General features: G+C 38.4%; 1 protein-coding gene and 1 long non-coding RNA gene across 9 annotated transcripts in view; one reads left to right on the forward strand and one right to left on the reverse strand.

Annotated features, from left to right (window-relative positions):
* The window catches only part of ETV1 (ETS variant transcription factor 1), a 142,464-nt gene that overhangs the window by 76,792 nt on the left and 41,973 nt on the right, over positions 1-23,699 (forward strand). For all 8 annotated transcript variants that reach the window (XR_015734040.1, XR_015734038.1, XR_015734037.1 and 5 more), the window contains 4 exons: positions 5,476-5,542; positions 9,551-9,621; positions 18,197-18,366; positions 21,112-21,213. Coding sequence is in view for 2 of the 8 variants with exons in the window: in XM_087892719.1 (XP_087748845.1) it covers positions 5,476-5,542; positions 9,551-9,621; positions 18,197-18,366; positions 21,112-21,213 (410 nt within the window). In the remaining 6 variants the exon portion in view is untranslated. The remainder of the gene's footprint in view (positions 1-5,475; positions 5,543-9,550; positions 9,622-18,196; positions 18,367-21,111; positions 21,214-23,699) is intronic.
* Positions 9,483-20,257, reverse strand: LOC117654882 (uncharacterized). The gene is made up of 2 exons (XR_004588429.2): positions 20,122-20,257; positions 9,483-9,676 (listed from the first exon to the last, which is right to left on the reverse strand). It is a non-coding gene; the product is annotated as an uncharacterized LOC117654882 (long non-coding RNA).

The following is a 23,699-nucleotide window of genomic DNA, read 5'->3' on the forward strand; positions in this document are numbered from 1 at the left end:
GATAGTCATAAATTAACCAACAGCACTTTTAGAATCATACGACTTTAGGTTCTTTGGGAAAAAATCAAAACAGGAGAGTCTTCTTTTCAAACCAGAGTGTAGTGTTTAATCATATGGCTATGTTAAATGCAAAGTGGTGAATAGCATGAAGCTGCTAACATGTCAGTTGCAATATTAAGAATTGATAAATTGGGACTACAGGTTCCATCATTGATAATTAGATTGCTCACTGCCCATGCAAGTAGTTCTCAAGTTATGATCACCACAGGGATCAGAACTTCTGTCACTAAGTGAGACAGTTGTTAAGTGCTCTGCTTTATGACCTTTATTGACACTGTCATTAAGTGAATTTGATTTCATTGACTTTCGTGTTGGAAGCTGGATGCGTAGATCACAAATGGAGATGATACCCTGGGATGCTGCAACTGTTGAAAATACATCCCATTGGTCATTTTGAAACACATGATCACAGAAATGCTGCAATGGTAATAAATGTAAAAACTGGTTATAGCTCACTTTTTTCAATTCCCTCATAACTTCAAATGATTACTAAATGAATGATTGTAAGTTAAGGACCACCTGTACAGACACCTGTACAGGCTTTCAGAAAAAAGATTTTAAAAAGAAAAAAAGTATGGAAGTGTACTTACTGACTCTGTGCATTTAGATACATTTTTATACCAAAAACATTGCTAAAGATGAGTAGATATGATCAAGAACTCTACATATTATACTGTATGTTCTTAGTGCCTTACAAAGCCTTCACACTACAAAGATTTAACACATGGTCATTTTCATTCAGTGAATGAAACTATTTCACTATTCAGAAGCAGTGATTAGAGCTTCTGTGTACTCTTGATACATAGTACAATTTATTCCATAGGGTTTTTTTTTTAATCTCAGTATGATTATTCTGCCCCTTCCTTTCTTTCTTCCTTGGACATACTGTGATTCTTAACACCCTTTCGGTAAAAATAAGGATTGCATACCAGGATATGGAATCAGGATCTGACTTGACAAACAGAGGAGGGAAAGGCACTTTGTGCTGTAGCACTTTACCTTGCTTACATATTTTATAATACAACTAATCTTGGACTACATGCAAAGTTGCAAATTCTTGAGTAATATGAGATCACAGCTAGAGCAAACATTCTATGTTATGCTGCTAATGTTGATACGAAGTTGCACGTTCCATTCTTTTAGTAGTATTTACTGTATTGTTAATACTGTTAGTTTGAAGTTTGAGGTGGGAAACACAACCCCAAAAGCTATCACAATAAAGGTAAGTTTGCTTAAATGTTACAGGGATAGAAGAAAGAATTGCTGTTGTTGGTGAGAGGACAGGTTGCGCTTACAGTATTCTGCCGTGCACTGTTCGTATTTTTAACTGACTTTAAAAAAATCTTTAAGTATCGTAAATCTAATTTAACAGGTATAGTTCATAGTAAAAAAGAATAAAGATATGAAGAATAAGGAAACAGATAGATGCTCTTACTGTTATCATTGGCTACACTCACTTAGTGAATTCAATGTAAAATCTCATTTTCTTTTCCCCCTAACTCCTTGATACGTATCACTAGTCAGTGAGCAGTGAAATTGAGGATTGTGTTTTGGAAAAGGACTGCACACCACACTGAATAAATTACTTTTGGTCCTTTATTGTTGTTTTCTAATTCTTCAAAGATAATCTAAGAAAAAATGTGATAGTATAGCAAACTACATTTTGCTTTCTAGAATGTTAAAATTAAAATTCTAGAATAATACATGTGAACAGTTTGCTATGGAACTGAAACTCAAGAATAAAATTAATATCCTTCAGAAAAGCTGCAAGTTCTGTGCACAAAATATGTGTTGAAACTGCTGATCAACAAATCAGGAGATTGTGAGTTCTAGTCCTGCCTTATGCATGAAAACCAATTGGATAACTTCGGGCATTTTCAGCCCAGCCCATCTCACAGGGTTGTTATCAGGAAAATATTTTTATAAGATAAAAATATAATAAACAAGTAAATAATTAAAAGTTATGCCAATAGTTCAGAGAAATCTAGGGAGACAAACTGCATCCTTGAGTAAACTATTGGTTTATTTAAAAATAAATCTTATATTCCAAATTTCTTGGGATATTTGGGGATTAGGTGAAATTAAATAATAGGAAGGTATCTGGCTCCAGAGTAAGTTCCCAGTTCTGGCATTATATGTTAAATGAAGAAACTATATAAATTGTCTAACTAAATTAATAAATAATAAAGATATGGTAATTGTATTAATTTTACTATAACTTCTCTCACATTTTGGTGGGAAGCTACTGCTTGTATCATTTCTGGGGGACGTTTTTGTTTTTGTTTTTGTGAAGAATAAAATGGATAGTACTACCTTGTTTCTCTGAAAATAATACATCCCCTGATAATAAGCCCAATCAGGCTTTTGAGCGCATGTGCTAAAATAAGCTCCCCTGAAACTAATCCCTGTCCAAAAATATTTAAACACATGTGCAGCCAGTCCCCCATCATTTCCTCTGGTTTCCTCCACATGATAAGACCTCCCCAAAAATAAGGCCAAGCGCTTATTTTGGGGCTCAAAAACATATAAGACAGGGTCTTATTTTCGGGGAAACACGGTATACATGAACAATCAAGCTAGTACATGAACAACTGATACGAATATCCCTTCCTGCGCTTGAAAGAAAAGATTGCTAAAGGCAGGTGCGGATATGAAGTGTACTTTCCCCTCCCCTCCTCCCGAGACAGGTTTAGTGTGCTTTTAAAGTTTATTTTATGAGAAGCTGTGCAGTTTGTAGATCTTTTTTATAACTTCTCGTGTCAATGTGGTTGTGAAAACTAAATGAAGTAGCGGTAAATAATTCTTTTTTTTTCCAATCAGTTTTGCTTTTCCCCAAATGGGATACCCTCTGAAGGAATGGATAAAGGTTGTGAAAGGTGGAAGGGAAAGGAACCTGTATAATTTTGCTGCAAGACAGAAAGAAAATAGTCCTAAAATTCCAGTTATATATATTTTTTCTTTCCATTAACGGGCTATGCTAAAAACAGGATTTCTGGAGGTATCTGAAGACATTTCAGCCTTTCTGGGCCTTCCAAATGCAGAAGACTGCAATTCCCACAATGCCCAGCATCTGGGATGGTGAGAATAGTAGTCCAGCATAGCTGGGAGGGACCAGTGTAGAAAAGGCATTTCAACCCTGGCCATTTTCCATAGGGAGGGATTTCAAGCACTGAAATAAATAACTTGTCAATTGTTCCAAGATTATATAGCTATTAAAATGAACCTCTCCAACACTGTGCCTTTTAAAGTGGTGGCTTGCAACTCCCGGAATTCCCAGTCAACATGGCCTTTGGAATTCTGGGAACTAAATTGATACTTGAAGTGCACCAGGCTGGGACAAATATTTCCTTATTGTCTTATTTACCAGAATGTAAATATTTTTGTGTTGTGTGTTTAATTTGTTAGAATTCTAACACACCATATACTTCCAAGAAGTATCTCAATGTCAATATTTTGTCAATAAAGATTTATCAATACAGCTTAATTTTTTTTAAAAAAAAGAATATCCCTTCCACTACTGATTACCTATTTCACATTTAAGTTGCCAAACAACAGCAATAAAAAGCTCCAAGAAACAAGAGGGTGTGGAAAAAAACCTTGGCAAGGTAGACATAGTTTTTCCTTATCGCCACTTCTATTAGAGCAGACAAAAGAAAAAAATGCCTGATGTTTGAACAAAAGTTCAAAACTGTATTTATCAAGTTTTAACGTAACATTCTGAATGCAAAAATACTCAGAGTATTAAATGTGTTTGAGAACTTCCTTATGTATTCTGGTTATTTTGACTGAACATCAGAATAAAATAGTGTAAACTTACGTATAAGTCTGATGCTTCATTGAAGTTTGATGGAGTGACTGATTATATGAGATGGTTGGTTTTAATATCTCATGACAGTAAAAATGCTTGCAAATAATTCTTTTGGAAAAATCAAATATTTGTAGTCCTTTAAAGTGAATATATTTTCTTTCCATCAAAACATTATCCTTCAAAACTAGACTTTATCAGTTGAACATTTAGTATCAGGATAGCTAAATGACTGGAAAGCTAAAAAAACATAGAATCATTTGAATGTTAGAATTTGCACAATCCATATCCCATTGAGTCATCCTTTCAGATATATTTCTTTACCTAACCACAATTCAAATCCAAACCCAAACCATTGGTCTCCCACATTCAACTGATCCCCTGCAATCTTCCCAAGTTTCTCCAGTGATTTGTTGGAAGGTCTTAGGAAAGTTGTAAATGAGGATCACATGACTATGGCAGTGCAGCGGTGGTGCTGAACATCAGCAGAGAGAGGCACTGAAATGGCTAAAACTTTCTAAAACTTTCTTCACTTATGAGTAATGGTTTGCAGCATTCTGTAAGTTAATTTATTTGAGGTACGTCTTCCCCCATGATGCATAATTTTGCCCATTTAAGAGTTAAAGACACAGGAGCAGTGGTGGGTTGCCCCGGTTTACACCGGTTCTACAGAACCGGTAGTAAAACCGGCGGGAGGCTCCGCCCACCAACCCCGACATCATCAAAACACTTCTGCGCATGCACAGAAGCTTCTGCATGAGTGAAGCGAGTGTGCACACGTGGCCCCACTGCAAACCGGTAGTAAAGTAGAACCCACCCCTACACAGGAGCTTTACTAGGATATAGATTCTAAATGGAACCAAGCTTTAGCAGTATTTTAAAAAATGTTCAAATCTGGCCAGCAGCATTACTTTCATATTTGCCATGTGCACAGTTTCAGTCAAACAATCCTCTGACTCCATTTCCTTAGGGTCTTGCATAAAAACAGGGTGGAACAACAACTGATGACCTCCTTTTACCAGTCCACCATATAAAACGTCCTCACTTATTGCATCATGGTATGGCATTGCTGGTTTGACAGCTGCAGATAGAAAAACATTACAGAGGGTGGTGAGCACAGTACAAAACATCGTGGGCTGTCCCCTGATACCAGTAGATGAGATCGCATGGGCTCACTGCCTTAGAAGAATGAGGAAAATCCTCAGGGATGACTCAAACCCTGGTCACCACTTCTTTATATATCTCCTACCATGGGGAAGGAGATATAGAAGCATAGCCAGCCGCATGAACAGCCTGAAGAACAATTTTTACCAGTGGGTTGTCAGACTCCTGAATGCAAAATAACATCATAACTACGTAGTACGATGGACTTGCAGGGCCAGCGCAATGTGTAACATGTTCACACTGGTGCAATAAGACTGGGTGGTTGTTAATATGATTTATTGGGTAAGAGATTTTCTGTCTTCGCTGTGAGTTGTATTGTGTTGGGGGGGAGTGCACTGAGGGAGCTCAACCAATCTCATTGTACATATGTTGTGCATTGACAATAAAGATTTGAACTGAACTGAATTGAATTTGAATTTGAATTGAATATTACCTTCTCATTTCAGAAGTGCCTAGTTGCCATTCCATTTACATGAGGCAAGAAGGCTTCCTCACTCACCCAAACAGAACAGAAGTTAAGTCTCTCTGTATATATATCCTTGTATGTATGTGTGAACTTTGTTTTCTTATTGTCTAAAAACAGGATTTTAGCTTAGACTAAATATGTTAAAAATGGACAGAATTAGAAAAATATTGTAAAATTGTGGTGCCTGTTTCTGAAACTCAAGCTTTCTTTTCTAAATAGCCACATATAAGCTCTGAAAGACAGGCCCGTGTTTGGATGATTTTAATTCTTTATTTCACATTTCTTCAGGTATATTCTAAGTAGCTTATGAGACAACTCTTTGTTACTACAATAGAAACAAACCTTTTCTCTAAAACAGAAAGCAGCATGGCAAAGTACTATTTATTCTTCAGGTTTAGGTTTATTTGGAACATATTGTGCATTCCCTAGTTACCTACTTTTGTACATCATGATAGATACTGTATATTTCTATCAAAGTAAAGAATAAAGAAAAGGAAAAAAAGTATTTTTTATAAATTATAAATCTACCAATAGTGATGCTAACAAGGCTGGTCAATAAAATTCATGATAAGGGGGGAAAAATGTTCACACTTGTTTTAATTCATCAGTTCATTTAATTGTGAACTTAATTGTGACTTAAAATAGTTTCTAGGGAGGAAGAGAGGAAGTCCATTTAGAATTGCCCTAGAGCTGTAAGAACAAGCAATGCACAATCTGGGTTAAAATCTTGGCCTGGGATGAGAGCAGTGCAAGAAGACCACCCAGGGTGCCCTGATGCTTCCTTGTGGAGAAGGAGGTTTCCTCCCTTCCTGGTCAGATGCTTTGCTGAGGTCTGCCCTCAGCAAGGAGGGCCTTGCTCTGGCTAATTCCTCCCCCTTTGATCCCCCTTTGAACTTCCGTGAACACTGTCTTCCATTGTACCAGCCTGCCGTGGCACTGCCCTGCCATCCTGAGCAAACTTCTCTCACAGGATTTGAATTGCTCCTCCACGTTTGAGAGTGTTGTGGCTCTAACTGGCTTCCTTTCTACAAGGGGAAGTGTCTTTCAGATGGTTCTTAGCACATGCTGGTTTGTTAAGTGGCTGTCCTAACGTGATCCTGGGTAAGTCTGGCTCTTTTCTGCACCCCTCTTGGTGTTCCCCAGCCAGTGGACTTTGGCTCCTGGCTGGCAACTTCCTGGCTCTGTTGGGCTGGACAGGATGTGTGCTGTGTGTCCCAAAGTTTCACTTTGGAAAACCAAGAGAGAAAACACTTGGCTAGTCTTTTATACAATAATCTTGTAAGATGTTTCTTGAATTCTAAATATTACTCTTTCTAGATTTTTGAAATCAAAAATTCATTAAAAAATTTCTTATTTTTTTTTTAAAAATCATTTTACTATATTAGGTAATGAGAAATGTACGGTTGTTTACCATAACCTGTTCATTAATATCAGACATTTACAATAACATTTAAGAGCATAGTAGGGTTCTAGCATACTGTGTAGTACCTCATGGAATATTGTAAGAGCTATTTGTCCAAGATGAATTGCTTCTCATCTTATTATTCAATTCCAATATGTTGGTTTGTTTCAAATTTGTACCTTGTGTCAAATTTCAAGTTATTACAGATACACCTTTTTGACCAGCAACAAGACTTTTTCTGTCAGTGTTGTCTGTCAGAATACACTATGTATATAACACTCATGTACCTAACTGCAAGATGCATAATGATCAAGGAGGATATCTATACCAAACTAACAAACCAAATAAAGGTAGATTTGGAGAGATGGAAGAACCTGCAACTTTCCTTTATGGGTATCTTCTGCCAAAGATACTTTTCTTGTTTCAAAATATACCCATAAAATTAGAGAAAAAATATTTTGGAGATTTGAATAAAATAATGTCAAAATTTATATGGCAAGGAAAGAAACCAAGAATCAAATTGAAATTACTGCAAAAATCAAAAGTTCCCGATGGGAACTGTACTATCAAGCTGCTGCTATCACTTGGGTTAAAGAGTTGATAATTTTATAGAATAAGAGATTATTAACACTAGAGGGCCATGATATTCAATTAGAGTGGTATGCATTTTTATGATATAGAAGACACATCCATATCATAAAATGTTCATCAATATTTTTAAAGGCACTATATATGACATGCTCTATTGGTGGTATGGAACCAAATCAAACAGCAGAATTATATGAAAAATACCGGTCTGACTATCCACATTAGAAGCACTGGTACACCCAAATCTCATCAATCTGGGAAAAATCATCTCATACAAGGATATACTAAATGAAAAAGGGGAATTGAAAACTAAACTAGAATTAAAAGAACGGGGTGGAATTGGAGTGGTGGTCATGCCTACAAATTCAATCATATTACATGAAAGATGTGAAAACATGGGGTATTAATAGAGAACTAATGACTCTAGATAAATTACTATTGGGGACAGATGAGAAATTGATAAAGGTAATTTATAAATATTTATTAGATTATAAAGTGGAGGAAGAACAAGTCAAAGAGACAATGGTGGTATGGGGCTAAAAATTTTGGATACAATATTGAATTGGAAAAGTGGCAAAAGTTGTGGGAAAGAAACAGGAAATTAGGACCGGCCACATCATACAAGGAGAATTTATATAAAATGTTTTATAGGTGGCACCTTCCTCCAGCAAGATTAGGTAAATTGTTTAGTAATATATCCCCAAAATTCCTGAAATGCAATTACGTACCTGGTAGTATGTACCAGGCACGTACTACCACATGTGGTAGACATGCAAAAAAGTTAAAGAATTTTGGTGACAAATTTAGATGTGGTTAGAGGAAATGGTTGGACAAAGATTAGAATTTAAACCAGAATTATTTTTATTAGGAATCATAACAGAGGGACATAGTAAAGGGTCAATATTTAATATTACACATCATAGCGGCAGTGAGAATGATATATGCCCAGCAATGGAAAAATGAAAATAAACTTTTAGAAAGAGAGATAATAAAGAAAATATTGGTTTGCACAGAAATAGATAAATTGATGTTAGAATTAAAAAATAAAGGAGAGACAGAATATCATGATGTATGGGATAGATTTTACCAATGGATGGAACTGAGAGGTGGGAGTTGGAACAAGAAATAACCAGGATTTGTAAATCTGAAATGTGATGTAATATATGTAAATATAACTGAGTACATTGGGTAGAATAATTATATATAATTAGTAATGTTTGAAGAGTATATATGATATTTGTTTTATACTTTAGTGTGTATGGTGGAGATGTCACCAGGATGGTCGTGCTGTGTTCAATATTTTAATAAGAAATGAATAAATAAATATTTTAAAAAAGCATTCATGTAGGAATAAATGTGCCATCCTTTTGTAAAAAAAAAAAAGTTTCTAGATTTCTTTAGAGAACTAATTTAGCTATTATAATAACTTATTTCTTTAACAATTGACCAGAGTTATTTAAAATCACTATTCTTTGCTTTTAATTAACAAAATAAACTAAGCTTGTAAGATTACATTTAGGAAAAGAGAGAATGCATGGCTTGACAATACTTTGTCCTAAATATTGTAAAATAAATGAAATAAACTAATTCTATGCCATTACCATCGTGTATTTTTATCTCACTATTCATTTACTACATTCCTTGGGCCTCTTTCAAGGCAAGACATTTTGTATGTGTGAAGAAACAACTGATAGGTAAAGCTTTTCAATGTTTTCATTTGACTTGGCAAAACCACCATTTTCTCTATATATGCCAATATAGTAATTTTGGGGATTCAAATTTTATTCTCTCAGCAGATTGTTCTATTGCTAACTAATACTCTAACCTGTAATATTCTAATGAGCCTGGCACATAAAGTGTATATATATATCTTGACCCCTAGCTATAGCATTTACTTGGGATTTTTTTCAGTTTTGAATGCCAATTTTCAAAATTCCTCATGTTTTCTAGATAAGAATTCTGAAAGTTGGAGTTCCAAAACATTGAAGGAGACCAGGTTGGGAAGGGCAGTGTATTTTAATAATCTGTTTCAAGTGAGTAATGTATCCGCTTTTCCTAAAATTACAGGTTGTATGTATGAAAAAGGTCCAAGGCAATTTTATGATGACACTTGTGTTGTTCCAGAGAAATTTGATGGTATGTTATATACATACATTTTTTTGTTCATCTGTCCAGTCTTATAGAAGAAGTTCTATGTAATGAAATCAAAAGAGAATAAAGTTTTTTACTTTATAAAACGGATAGTAATGATCCTATTGAAGAGAGATAAATATATAATTTGTTATTTGTGTGGTTGACCTTTACTTTTAAAAATCAAAATATGTTTTGCAATCTTATCAGTCTGTTTTTGGAAGCAAGGATTCTAAATTCAGAACCAGGGCAATCTATTTTACTTCTAATTATTACTTCTAATTATTCCAATGAGTCATAGATAGATTTCAAATGCATTGATAATGGCATAAAACCTGTTATTAGAGATGTATTGAAAACTGATCTCATAATTAACAAGCAAAACAGAATGCAGTTACTCTGCACTTACTAATAATCCAAACTCTTATCTTATTTTTCGATCCCCAAAGAGATGAATTATAGAGAGCACGAGTATATCTGCTTTTCTATGTGTATCAGCAATTTTATTGTTATCTCTTGTATTGCTTAAAACTGATGCCCAAAGTGTAGAGTATATAATATAATGCCACATATTGTCTTTAAAAGAATTTTTAAGATAGCTAACTAATATGTGTCATATGAAGCAAAGCATATTGTACTCATTATCAGATATCAAACAAGTATGTGTTCTGAAGGGAAATTACTAATAAGAGCAAGGTTGCTTTTTGTTGCCAAAGGATTTGAACGGGTATTCTCCCTGGGAAGTGGAGACAGCAGCCAGATGTGGGTTGTGCTCATTGGTCAGAATGTGGGACTGAGCCTGTCAATTTAGTAAAATTCCGCTCCTGTTGCTAGGGGCTCCCAGCTTTTTGCTCAGTCCGTCAGACTGGACAGTTGTGTGGATAGCTTGCTCTGACAGCTTTCAGTGTTAGAGTATATTTTAATTCATACCTGTTTATTCGGATTTGACCATTGGACTTCGTATTTGACTATTTTTCTGCTTACTGAAATTTCTGGAAAGATTTTTACCTCAACATACCTTGAATAACAACTCAGGCCCATTGAAACTGGTCAGTTTTCAGAGGTTAGTGGAGCTTTCCGCTCCCGTTGGTGACCCAAAGTCACCTGCTTTGCCGGTGGGGTCTGGTCATTTAAATAGCGGTGTCTTGTTGTGGAGCCTTGCGCTCCCAGCTGTCTTCGGCCAGCCAATTTATAACACCAACTGCTTTTCCTACTGTGGAGTTTTTTTTTTTCGCGCTCCCTGAATCTCACCACTTGTCGGCATTTGAATCAAGCTCAAATTGCCCTGTGATCTCAAAGACCGCCTCACAGCTGATTGAGGTTAATTGCCAGCTTTGTAAGGAGGCTTTAAACTCCCTGGTGATCTCCATTTATTGGAGCCTTAACAGGAGCGCTTTCTCTTTCCTGCAGGATCAAAGCTCTACAGCTGCCTTTATAACCGCCTCTCAGCTGATTCAGTTGGCACTGGCTTCGAAGTGGAGTTTTCGCTCCTACTCCTTGCTGCTTGTCGGCATTTACACAACAGCCTCATTACCACAAAAATTTGACTGATTAACTCAGATACCCTTGCTGCCTTTCTATTCGGGCCACGCCTCAGCTGATTTTGACAAATTAACTGTTTAACACAGATTGCCTTCTTACTGGAGTCTGAGCCATGCCTCAGCTCATTTGACAGTTGCTGCGGCTCGAGCTCTTAGGTGACAGCTCTGCCGCCATTTTGATTAAGGGCAAGGGCAAGAGCTTTCTATCAGGCCTCCAGTCTTTCTGGGCTGTGCCTGCTATATTCAACTAGCCTGCCTGTAGGAACATATTCTGTCCTTATAAGCCAAGACAGTCAGGTCTGGCTACTGTTTTTGGGTACAGCTAATTTTGCTTCATTCACACCTTTATATTACTTCAAGTTACATTTAGATTGAAATTCCCCTATTACAGGGCTGTAAAAAAATTTTCACGGGGTGTCATTTACCTTCCCTTGAGTACTTAAGGCCAATCATGCCTAAGGCTCTGGCCAAATCAAAACATGGCCGCTGTGCCACAGTGTGAGAGCAGTCAGTGGCTTCTAAGCGTGAAGATTCCACGCATGCACAAGGGGAAGGAGTAGCCATTAAACCTCAGTCTGAGGTATTGGCTAAGCACAAGGAGAAGCTTCAGGGGTCCTGCACCATCTGCACCAGCCATTGGGTCTCCAGGTGAATGTAGACATGACCCTTCTCTGACCCCAGATCAGATGTCGCTGCAAGATTTCCCACTGTCAGTTGAGTCAGCTGATTTATGGGGATCTCCCCCACTTCTGGGGTGTATCAATAATGTGGAGTCTAGCGCTTCCACTGTGTCAGTGGTTCATCCATCTAACGATTCTGTTCCGGTCTGAGCTTCTATGGAGGTCGGCCCGGCCGGTGACCATGATTGTGTCTCTTTATGTCCAGAGGACATTCAACATATGATTGAGCAGCGGTGCAACAATCCCTGTCTGCTCATTTTTTTCCAGCTGCCAGATCAGTTCAGGCAGATACGGTTCATTTGACTCATTCTACTTCACCAGACAGAGTCGATCTGAAAGATGTCCTCTCACTTGCAGGCTCAGATTCCCCATCCGTCTCCTGTGTCAGCAGACACTCTGTGGAAGAAGAGATGGAGTCTCAGGAACCAGAGTTGTTGGAGGATGAGGGCCTACCTCCAGATCAACCAGCATTCACGGGCTTGTTTCCACAGGCTCTATTTAAGTCACTTTTATTTAAGGCAGTTAATACAGCACAGCTTGGAAATACTTCACAGCCGGAACCTACTCCGGCTCCAGGTTCCTTAGATCCATTGTTTGCAGAACCACCAAAACAAGTGACTGCTATTCCGACACCACCGCTTTTTCTGGATGTCATTAGAAAGCAATGGTCCTCTCCAGCTTCGGCTCCGGTGCCTTCATCTATTGACAAAAAGAATTTCACTGTATTTTCTGAATTGTCTACCCTACTTCAAGTGCCTTCTATCGACGCACCTGTGGCAGCCTTGTTAACCTCAGCCTCTGTTCCTGGTGATCCAGAAGAAGGCCTTCGGCCGGAAGAGCACAGGTCGGAGCAAGTTCTTCAGCGGGCTCATCTCGGGGCGGCCTGTGCCATCAAATCCGCCTCCACAGCTTCATTTTTCAATCGATCACTCTTCTGTGGCTCCGCCAGCTACAGGATAAACTCTCCCCCGATGACTCAAGAATGAAGCAGGACTTGAACAAGATTGTAGCTGCCGTGCAGTTTTCTGCAGATGCTACTTTGAATGTGACCCGCTTTGCAGCTAAAGCCTTGGCTTCCTCCATTGCAGCCCGCCGTTTAGTGTGGCTTCGCCATAGGCAGGCTGACATTAGACATAAATGGCGTTTAGCGTCAGTCCCCTTTTCAGGCACGAAACTGTTTGGGGAGCCCCTAGAAGCTTTCCTCGTGGAAACCAAAGATAAACAGAAAATATTACCTACAGTTTTCCACAGAGGGGACTCTTGTTTTGCTCCTTATACACCTCAGCCCCAATTCAGACCACCAGACGGGGGTTTGGGATCTTCCCGTAACACCAGTAATTTTGTCCCCAGAAATAGGGGGTTTCAGGAGAGACCACCTAGAGGGAGGCCTTATGGGTCTAGATGGCCCTTTCGAGGGGGAGGGGGTCATTTCATCCGTCGCCATCATTAGTAGTACCGGGGAACCTCCCATTGGCGGTAGATTGGGCCTCTTCGCCAAGGTTTGGGAGCGTACTACTTCAGATTGCTGGGTCCGGGCCTCCATTCGATCAGGACTGGCCATTGAATTTGTTTCCACCCCTCCTTTGTCTTTTATTCGCTGTCCGCTGTCTCAGGTTGCTGAACGTCGAGCCCTTATGGAGTCGGTGATTAGTCATCTTCTTGCCATTAAGGCGATTCAACGAGTGCCTAGAGATCAAGCAGGACAGGGGTTCTACTCTCGGGTCTTCTTAGTCCCTAAGTCCCTTAGTCCCCTTAGTCCCTAAGTCCTAAGGGACTAAGTCCCTTAGTCCCTAAGTCCCTAAGAGTCTTATTCTGGACCTTAAATGTTTGAACCGATTTGTAATCTACCGAAGGTTCAAAATGTAATCCTTGCGATCAATTCTGGACGGCGTACGGAGGGGCGACCTCCTCTGTTCAATAGATCTTACGGAGCCATATCTCCATATCCCCATTCACATTTCTCATAGGAAGTTCCTTCATTTTTGTTATGCTGGGGTTCACTACCAGTACAGAGCCTTGCCCTTCGGCCTTTCCTCTGCTCCCCGTAGCTTCATCAAAATTTTGGCGGCTTTGGCTGCTTACCTCAGGCTTTGAGCCGTTCATCTCCAGTGTTATCTGGATGACATCCTCATTATGTCACCTTCCCATCAGCAGGCCATTTCAGATCTCAATCTTACAATTTAGACGCTAGCATCGCACAGCTTCTCTATTAACATAGAGAAAAGCCACCTAGAGCCCTCAACTAGAATTCTCCATTTAGGAGTTATAATTGATTCAGTGGAAGGTAAAGTTTTCCTCTCCCTGGATCGACAAACCGGGTTGAGATCTCTGGTAGCTAAGGTCATAAAAGATAGAAGGGCTTCTCCTTTGTTACTTTCAAAACTGCTGGGCAAGATGGTCTCGGCCATCTCTATTGTTCCCTGGGCCAGGTTACACCTTAGAGACCTTCAATGGTTTCTCTTGCCTTTGCAGAAGGCGGGCAGGGGATCTTCTTCAGCCAGAATTACAGTTCCAAGGGAGGTGCTCGCGTCCCTTCGCTGGTGGCGATCCCCTGCAATTTCCAAGGGCTGCCTGTTCCTGGAGCCTCAATGGGTGATAGTGACCACCGATGCCAGCCAATTTGGTTGGAGAGGTCACTGCGGGGCGCAAGTCACTCAAGGCACAGCGTCCGCCATGGACACTGCTCGCAGTATCAACTGGTTGGAGCTGCGTGCGATTTACTTGGCACTTCGAGCTTTTCGACATCTGGTGATCGGCGCACATGTGTTGACAACACCTCAACCAAGGCCCACATGAATTGCCAGGGCAGCACCAGATCCAGGTCTCTGATACAGGAAGCAAAACGACTAGGACTTTGGGCAGAACATCATCTGGCTTCGTTGAAGGCGAATCATATATCAGGAGATGCGAACGTGATGGCGGACTGGTTGAGCTGCCAAAAGATAGATCACGCAGAGTGGAGCATCCACCCTCGCCTATTTCAGATGATGGCAGATCACTTCGGCATGACACAAGTAGACCTGTTTGCATCCCAGCAGAATACCAAGCTACCCCACTTCTTCTCCCATTTTCATTCTCAACAGGCAGAAGTGTGGATGCCCTGCGCTCCCCTTGGCCACAAGGCCTGCTGTACGCCTTTCTGCCAATTCCCCTCATCCCGAGGGTACTTTGAAAACTTCTGCTAGAAAAGGCGGAAATAATTCTGGTGGCACCACATTGGCCGAGGAGGTCATGGTTTGCAGACCTCATAAATTTATCAGTGTCTCCTCCTTGGAGGATTCCATGTACACCCGATTGCCTCAGCCAAGGGGCGATTGTACATCCAGAGCCTCAGTGGCTACAGATGACCGCTTGGCGGTTGAGCGGGACGCTCTGCAGTGGGATCACATCCCGACCTCAGTAATTCGTACTATACAAGCATCTCGCCGGTCATCAACGGAAAGAATTTATTCGGCCACTTGGTGGATCTTTTCCTCTTGGTGTGAACTCCAAGGCTTCTCCATTCTTCGAGCGTCTGTAGTGCAGGTTCTGATGTTTCTCCAGGCTGAATTGGAAAAAGGTCTTTCTCCCAACACCTTACGAAGACAGGTGGCCGCTATTTCTTCGATCCTGACTTACAATTCCACTCATTCATTGTCACAACATCCGTTGATTCGGAGATTTCTACGAGGAGCAAAGAATCTCTGCCCTCCAGTACTACATCGGTACCCCACTTGGGACCTTGCACTGGTGTTGGACACTCTTATGGGGTCTCCATACGAACCGCTTGGTTCGGCAAGTTTACGACTTTTATCAGGCAAAGTGGCTTTCCTGGTCGCTATAACATCAGCGAGGCGAATTTCTGAGATCGCTGCATTGTCTGCCAGGGATGATTTGTGTGTATTCCACACGGACCGTGTGGTCCTCAGGTTAGATCTGATATTTGTAACCAAGATTAATTCTCCTTTTCACCGTTTACAGGAATTGGTCCTTCCAGATTTCTACCCTTGTCCTTCTAATCCATTGGAGAGCCAGCTGCACATGTTGGATGTAGGTCGGGCTCTTCAGATCTACCTGCAAAGAACTGTTGATATTCGTAGGACAGAATCATTATTCATTTCCTTTCTCCCGGCGTCTTTAGGACACAGAGTGACTTCATCAATGATTGGTTGTTGGATCCGAGCTACGATTACTACAGCATACCAGCTCAGGTCGTTGCCTGCTCCTAGTAATGTGACAGCTCATTCTACAAGAAGTGCTGCAACGTCAGCTGCCTGGGCATTGAGTGCTTTGTTGCTTGATATTTGCAGGACAGCTACTTGGACCTCTCCTTCTACATTTGTTAGGCATTATAAGTTAGATAAATTTGCCTCCGAGGAGGCTGCCTTTTGGAGGAGAGTGTTACAGGGTGTTGATATGCGGGGAGAGTCTTCTGCCCAGACTGTTCCCTCCCATGAGCTGGGACAATGAACTTTGGCATGTCCCACATTTGGCTGCTGTCTCCACCTCCAAGGGAAAAGGGGCATTGGTCCTGCCTGATACACCCCTTCTCGTTGGGTGGAGACAGCAGCCAGCCCCACTCTTTATTCAGTCTGGGATATAATGTTGTATATATATGCTTCCACACACAGAGTCTGTCTTCCTCCTTCGACAAAAGCTGGGAGCCCCTAGCAACAGGGGCGGAATTTTACTAAATTGACAGGCTCAGTCCCACATTCTGACCAATGAGCACAACCCACATCTGGCTGCTGTCTCCACCCAACGAGAAGGGGCGTATCAGGCAAGACCAATGCCCCTTTCATATCACATTAATTGTGTTCCTCTTCAGCACTGGGGAAAACTGCTTTGCAAAACAGACAGCTAAGTGGTTTATGTATGGAATTGATAGTTGTATCCATACTAATATAAAACCTTTAAAAAAGTAGAGGGACAGTTATGGCAGCCAAAAAACAAGGGAACATGGAAATTGTAATGGTTCTTTTCAGCTTTGCAATTTCTTGAAATATATTCAGTCAACATTCTTTGGCTGAAAGGTTTGTGTTATCTACTTGTCCATCACCATTACCTCTTCATTCAGCTGAAAACAGCTAAGAATCCCATTCTTACTTTTCCCTTTAAATTCATGAGAACTTAATCCCCTCCTTGAGCTTCTACAGGTGTCAGAAATTTTTTATCATTTCTAAAAACCAAAAATCCTCCCTAAAGGGGAATCCAGGGAAAAGCTGTGCTCTCATAATATTCATGCTTAGAATGAAACGACTAGTTCTTCCTGTAGAATAGTATCCAAAAAAAAAAAAAAGGACATGACCATATGACTGAAGCATCACTTCTTTCATATGTGTTTTGCATGTGACACAAGTAAATATTTGATACTAACTACTAACTTGACTTCTCCCCAAAAGATACTCCTGGAAACACTATTATATATTTGATAATCCAATTTTCAGTCTTAAATTTATTCAGAGGGCTTAGTTAATAACATTGACTCATTCAATTTCACAGATAATGAGGTGAAAGTTCTCTAAACTTTTCATCTGTATGGTGGTGAGGAACTTACTATCAACAGATTAAATAAATACAGCACTAATTTAATTGTCATATGATGTAGGTTTTTTTTTAAATCATTCCTCGGTGTGGGAAATTCTGCATTTAAAAATAATTGCAGTACTCATAAGATGAACAAAAATATTTTCACTTATGAACTTTTAGCTGACAATTGTATATTTTGAATATTTTATTCAGTAAGGTTCTTTTAAAAAGCATGCAATTAGCATTTTATTGGTTCTTGTGGGAAAATATAGCATGTAAGATTATCTTTGAGCTTTAATATATAAATGTACACTTTGTCAACTAATAGTGCTTTTCAGAAAATTGTGAATGAATAGCTAAGCAATGTGAAATACTAAAAAGGAACTGATTGATCCATAACATTTGAATACCATACAATAAAATCCTGTTAAATTTTATTCAAATATGTTAAAATTTTTCATATAAGTATTTGCAGGCAATAGAAGATACATACACTGTTTTTCCTAATGAGAGATTATATCAAGTATTGCATACAAATAGAGTCCTTCAGATATCACCATTTCCAAAGCTGGATCTTGCATAACTTTTGATAGCTACTTTCATACTGTATGAATTGACTCTGGAATAAGTAAGTAACATTGTATTTTAATAAGTTTGTAATTAGCTATTTTCTGAAGAAGTATAGTGCACTACGTTGTCCCAAAGTCATGAATAAGTATCCTGTGTACCATTCCCTTTCTCTCTTCTCTCTTGCTACAATAGTATCTATTTTTTTCTTTGTTGGTATTAAATTTACTCCATCCTTGGGTCCAATGAATTGAAATAAATGAACCCACATTTTCTTTTGCATAGGTGACATTAAGCAGGAGCCAGGAATGTATCGTGAGGGCCCCACATACCAGCGGCGTGGTTCCCTTCAGTTGTGGCAATTTTTGGTAGCTCTTCTTGATGATCCGTCAAACTCTCATTTCATTGCTTGGACTGGCCGAGGTATGGAGTTCAAGCTGATTGAACCAGAAGAGGTGAGTAGGGCCTCCTATATTGCATCTGTGTACTTTAAAACATTGCTGCAGTACTTTTTCTTCTTTCTTTCTATATTGTCTTCATAAAACTCAAAAGTAATATTGTCTTATGCATAATGCATTTTTGAAGTCCTTAAATATAACATTTATTATTCTGTACATGTGTATGACTCCATACACATCAAAGCTTGCAAGAATCTACTGCATTAGACTTGCAATCTATCTAATCTACATGTTGCCACCAGTTCTCAGCCCAACAGCACTAGGATTGATTATTGTGGAGAAAATAGGAGGAGGAATCACTGTGTTCCTCACATTGAACTCCTGGAAGTAAAGTGTCAGGGTTCCGAATATAAATCCAATAAATAACCTTTCCCTTTATCAGTAAGGTTGGCAAATGGGGATCTGATGTGTCTACTGTACACATTTATACCTTGGCTAAGATTTAATTCACACATTTTCAAGCATGTTATTGTCTTGAAATTCATTTTCTAAAGAATCTAATTCTACCACTATCTAGCTCTTAATATCTGAACTGGGCCTATATATCTTCTCTGTTAGCCTCTCTTTCTGTCTTTATATCCATTTTCATATGATCTGTGATTCTTCACACCTTTCAGAGATCATACACATACACCCTTTCATATGTAAAGAGCCATGCATGGATTTTCAGATTCTATCATTCATTGGAATGCATTAAAACCTCCAAATTTCCACACAGATGCAGATACTATTCTGTTTGAAATCTTTTACCCAAAAAGAGAGGAATAGAAAAACTCTTAGAAAGGGCTAGAGTTGCTGCTTGAACTTTAGAGGAGTATTGGTGTGTTTGGAAGAAGCTTAAGAATTGTGATCCTCAATAGTATGGTCGAAGTTAAGTTTGGGGAAATGATGAGAAGATATTTGGCGAGAACCAAAATAGATAAACAATGAAAACTAACCAGCTTTTGTGAGCCTGAATGCCTACTTCTAAGCAAAAGAGAGAATATGAAGGAATGGAATTAGTAAAAGTATATAGGACATCCCTAGAAATATGCTGATATTAAGTTGCATCCTAACATAACATCAATATTCAAACTTGAAATACATAGTACATTAGAAAATCTTAATTTTTTAAAAAAATATTTAGCTAGCATTTTTCTTTGAAAAAATATAGCTAACATTTTTATTTCATTTTTGTTTTTATCAGTTTATTTTTCTTTTCAATTATATGTTTAGATTATGTCTATATTTTGAAAAACTGCATTTATTTGCATATTATTTATTGTGCATTAGTTTGAACAATTTATGATGTTCAAACATAAATTTAAATGGCCACCTATCTCTCACACAAAAAGTGATTTTGGAAGATCACAAGGGTTAAAAACAATTTACTAAATCAACTGGATGCCCAAAGTTACAATTGCACACCCAGCTCATGTCCTGTTGCGCTGCAGATTCTTCAGGGACATCAGATCAACATACATTCTTCCTCTATTAGAGAGGAAGAAATCAGATAATTTCTTCCTGAACCATCTTCAAAATTCAAATTCAGCCACCACTTGTGCAGTAACAAAATTTTGTGCTGCTTCAATGATAAGGAAAAACACCTAAAGAACTAAAGATCCTTATTCATATTACTACTTTGCTTAATTTTTTAGAAAATGCATTTATTTTAATGTTTAACTTTTGTGCTGGTCTGTGACCATAAATAAAGATCTATTCTGATTCTGATTTACCAACACACCCAGCTCAAAAAGACAACAAAAGGCTTACCTAACTATCCATTTCAAATGACTCGGAGGCCTTTAATGAAAGGAACCTGCAGCATATGCCCTCCTTGCTACATCTAGTGGGCCAAGGATAGATAAGAGTAGACAGGCAGTTTCATAAATAATCTGGCACTATGCCATGTAGGGCTTTATTGATGACATACATTGAATTGCATCTGAAAGCCCATTGTGAGGTCATGCTACTCACAGAACAGAGATTTTGTACTAATATGTAACACAACATAACATAATGTAATATAACATTGCTATATTACATAACAGAAAATGCACCACTGCATTTTGGACCAGCCATTGCTTCTGTACTTTCCAATGCAGAGTTAAAGATGGAATTCTCTGGATCAGAGGACTTTAAAATTCACATCTACTTAATCTTGATTGATTCAGTTGAGCTGAAACCTTCTTCACCATCCAAATTTCCAGGCTCTGGGAAAAAACCTTGACAGTAGCACTTCGGTTGATCCAAGTTGGGGATTTATTTATTTAGTGTATGTAACAGGGTTGAGATATACAATCAGATATCATTAGCCCACTGACATTATTTATAGATGTGAGATATAATATCAGCAGTAGTTTCATGCAGGTGTCAAATAGGTACATTGAGACACCCTCCATGTACCTCCATGTATCTAAAGACACCCTACAAAGCAGAGGTTTTAAACTCAAATTGTTCCTTTCCCCAATATCAATTAGAATTGATTCTGGAAAAAGGAAGAGAACCACATCAACACCATGCCTCCCATACCTATAAATCAGTCCAAATTATACCATGACAGATGGTATCAAAAAGTTCTGAGAGATCAAGGAGAGATAATGAGATATATCAAAATGCAATCGATCAATGCATTCAATCACCACATTACTATGGGCAGGCCTAAATGCTGACAGGAAGGGATCAGATAATGCCAGTTTTATCAAATTTATAACAAAAATTTATAAAATGTAACAGATCAATGCTAATCTCTCTTGATGACAGGTGGCACGGCGCTGGGGGATTCAAAAAAACAGACCAGCTATGAACTATGATAAACTTAGCCGTTCACTTCGCTATTATTATGAAAAGGGAATCATGCAAAAGGTGAGAAATTTGTATTTTTAGTATTTCCGTGAAATATTGCATGTTAATTTATAAACTGGTTTAAAAATTCAAGTATTTCTAAACTGCATATCTAGTATGACCAATATAAGGAAATTCATGAACTGTCTAACTTTTAAATTTCCTTATGAAACCTTCTCCCCAGCCTATTATTTCAAAATCCATGATTTAGAATGTGAACATTGATGCAAATTGAAAAGCTATAGTAGGGTTTTGGTCAATTTTGTAAATTCTTCCACACCATTAACAGATTGGCCTGCCTAATGCCTCTGTACATTTTTCTCCTTCACATACCCCCATGTCAAAGAAAACACAACCCTCTTGCAAAGTATGTTTTTAACTTTCTTCAAAACCTTTTAAGGAGCCAAGACTCAAATCTGATGCAGATTACAGTAGTTATCTTCAAAAGTTTCAGAAAATAAATAGAAAACTATTATCCTCGATTATAAAAATTATCTCTGTATGCGTGTGTGTACATGCACAGATACACCCACAAACACACACACACACATAATTGATTGTAATTATAGTGGTTCAGATTTTTTTGGTCTTCATTTTGACACTGCAGCTGTTTTTATGATTGAAGCTATACATGTCATTCTTATGCTATCATTTTATTTTCATAATAATTTCCTTAATTTATAAATTTGCTTAATTTAATATTAATAAATGTAAATTTGAATAATAAATTTGATAAATCAATAAATAAAAGATTAAGACTGCTGAGAGAAGGATTAGAAGATTTCATATGTTGCCAGATGATGGTGGCCAGAAACCTTATCCATTACCTATACTACTTGAGGCTATTAGAGGATGTAATTCTGTAATATCTGAAATCCATGCACTGAGAGGAAGAGATACAGTGATTGGCATAAGAGTATTTGATTTCAGTGGCTTGTTGGGGATTTCAATTTTGTTTCCCCAACTTAATCCAGTATTTACACTAATAATCAGGATAACTATAAAAGTGTATTCGATATTCAGTATATCTACTGTTTTTCTTAATCAAAACATAATTGTACTGCCTTTTTAAAGCCAACCTTATTCACTTGTTTTAAATAATCACTGTAAAAACCGAATTAACCAAAACACAAATAGCATTTGCTCAAAGGGGGAAATAAAATCAAAATCTGATGAAAGAGGTATTTCATTAGGCCAACAGTACATTTGTGAATTAACAGCTTTTAAGCTTCCGAGAATGCTTTATCAGATAAGAAAAATATTTTCTTCAAAACAGAAGGGTCTGTGAGTAGGAAAATATATGGTTGATGCCAGTGGTGGGTTTCTACCGGTTCGCCCGAACCGGTAGTGGCGGCAGTGGCAGGAGGCTCTGCCCACCCACCCGGATGTCAACACAGATGCTCTGTGCATGCGCAAAAGTTTCTGTGCATGCGCAGAAGTGCCACATGCGAGTGCACACACAAGCACACTCCCAGTTCCAAACCGGTAGCAAAGGTAAGTGGAACCCACTACTGATTGATGCTAACCAAGTTAGCATCAGATTAACATCTCTAGGTGTTGAAGTTACAAGAAAACATGCAAATGAGACCTTATTTTAAAAAAAGCATGTTGTATTCTTTCAAGAACTTGCCTCAAAATTACAGGGATGAAAAAACGACTGTCATTGAATGATACGCAAACTTCCTGTTACAGTTTCTTTGGGAAACGTAGCCATAATAAAACCCATGCAGAGTGATAAAAGTCCTGCCACTTTGCTAAAGGCAGGCACAAAAAATGGTGGGATTCAAAACCCATCTGCTTTTTTATACTTGTCTCAAATAACCACAGCCTCTCTTTTCTGAGCTCTTGTGAAAATAACATCTTGATGGAGTCCATTATCAATTTTCTTTCTTGAAGATGAATGTTTTTCTGATGAAGTTTAGTCACCTCCACATCAAAATAGCCTGATGGTATATAAATACTCAAAGCTTCCAATGCACTTTTCATCCATCATAAAATAAAAACAGAAAACAAACCCCATTTGGCCTAAATAGACAGGAACAGCTAATACAGCATCAGCTGATGTGATACAATCTAACTTCAATTGCTTCAAGCTTCAATAAGGCTCAAGAAAAGAATTGGAATTTAAATATATATATATATTGGAAACTAATAAGACTGTCCTTGGCCTGTCTAATCTTGTGGGCACTTGTCTGGCAGTTGTCTCTTCCTTTGTCCCTCTTCTTTTCCTGCATTTGGGACAGCAGAAGCTTATTAACAATGAGTCATAGGTTTGGATTGTTCAATATATTTTTCAGATTAAAACAGTAATGCAATTCAAAAGAATTCTCTATGTTGGGATTATTTTTTAAGATTATGTTCCCTGAACCCTAGGGTCTTTTGTTTTTGTTTTTTTGTTTTTTACTAAATGATGGTAGAGTTCCATGACAGACTAAGAGGAAAAGAAAAAGTTCATGCAGACTCACCCAATTTTTCTATCACTAGAGCTTGCCTCTCATCAAGAGTTC

Source organism: Pantherophis guttatus, chromosome 4 (assembly GCF_059756535.1).
Source record: "Pantherophis guttatus breed Tessera chromosome 4, ASM5975653v1, whole genome shotgun sequence".
Classification (NCBI taxonomy): domain Eukaryota; kingdom Metazoa; phylum Chordata; class Lepidosauria; order Squamata; family Colubridae; genus Pantherophis; species Pantherophis guttatus.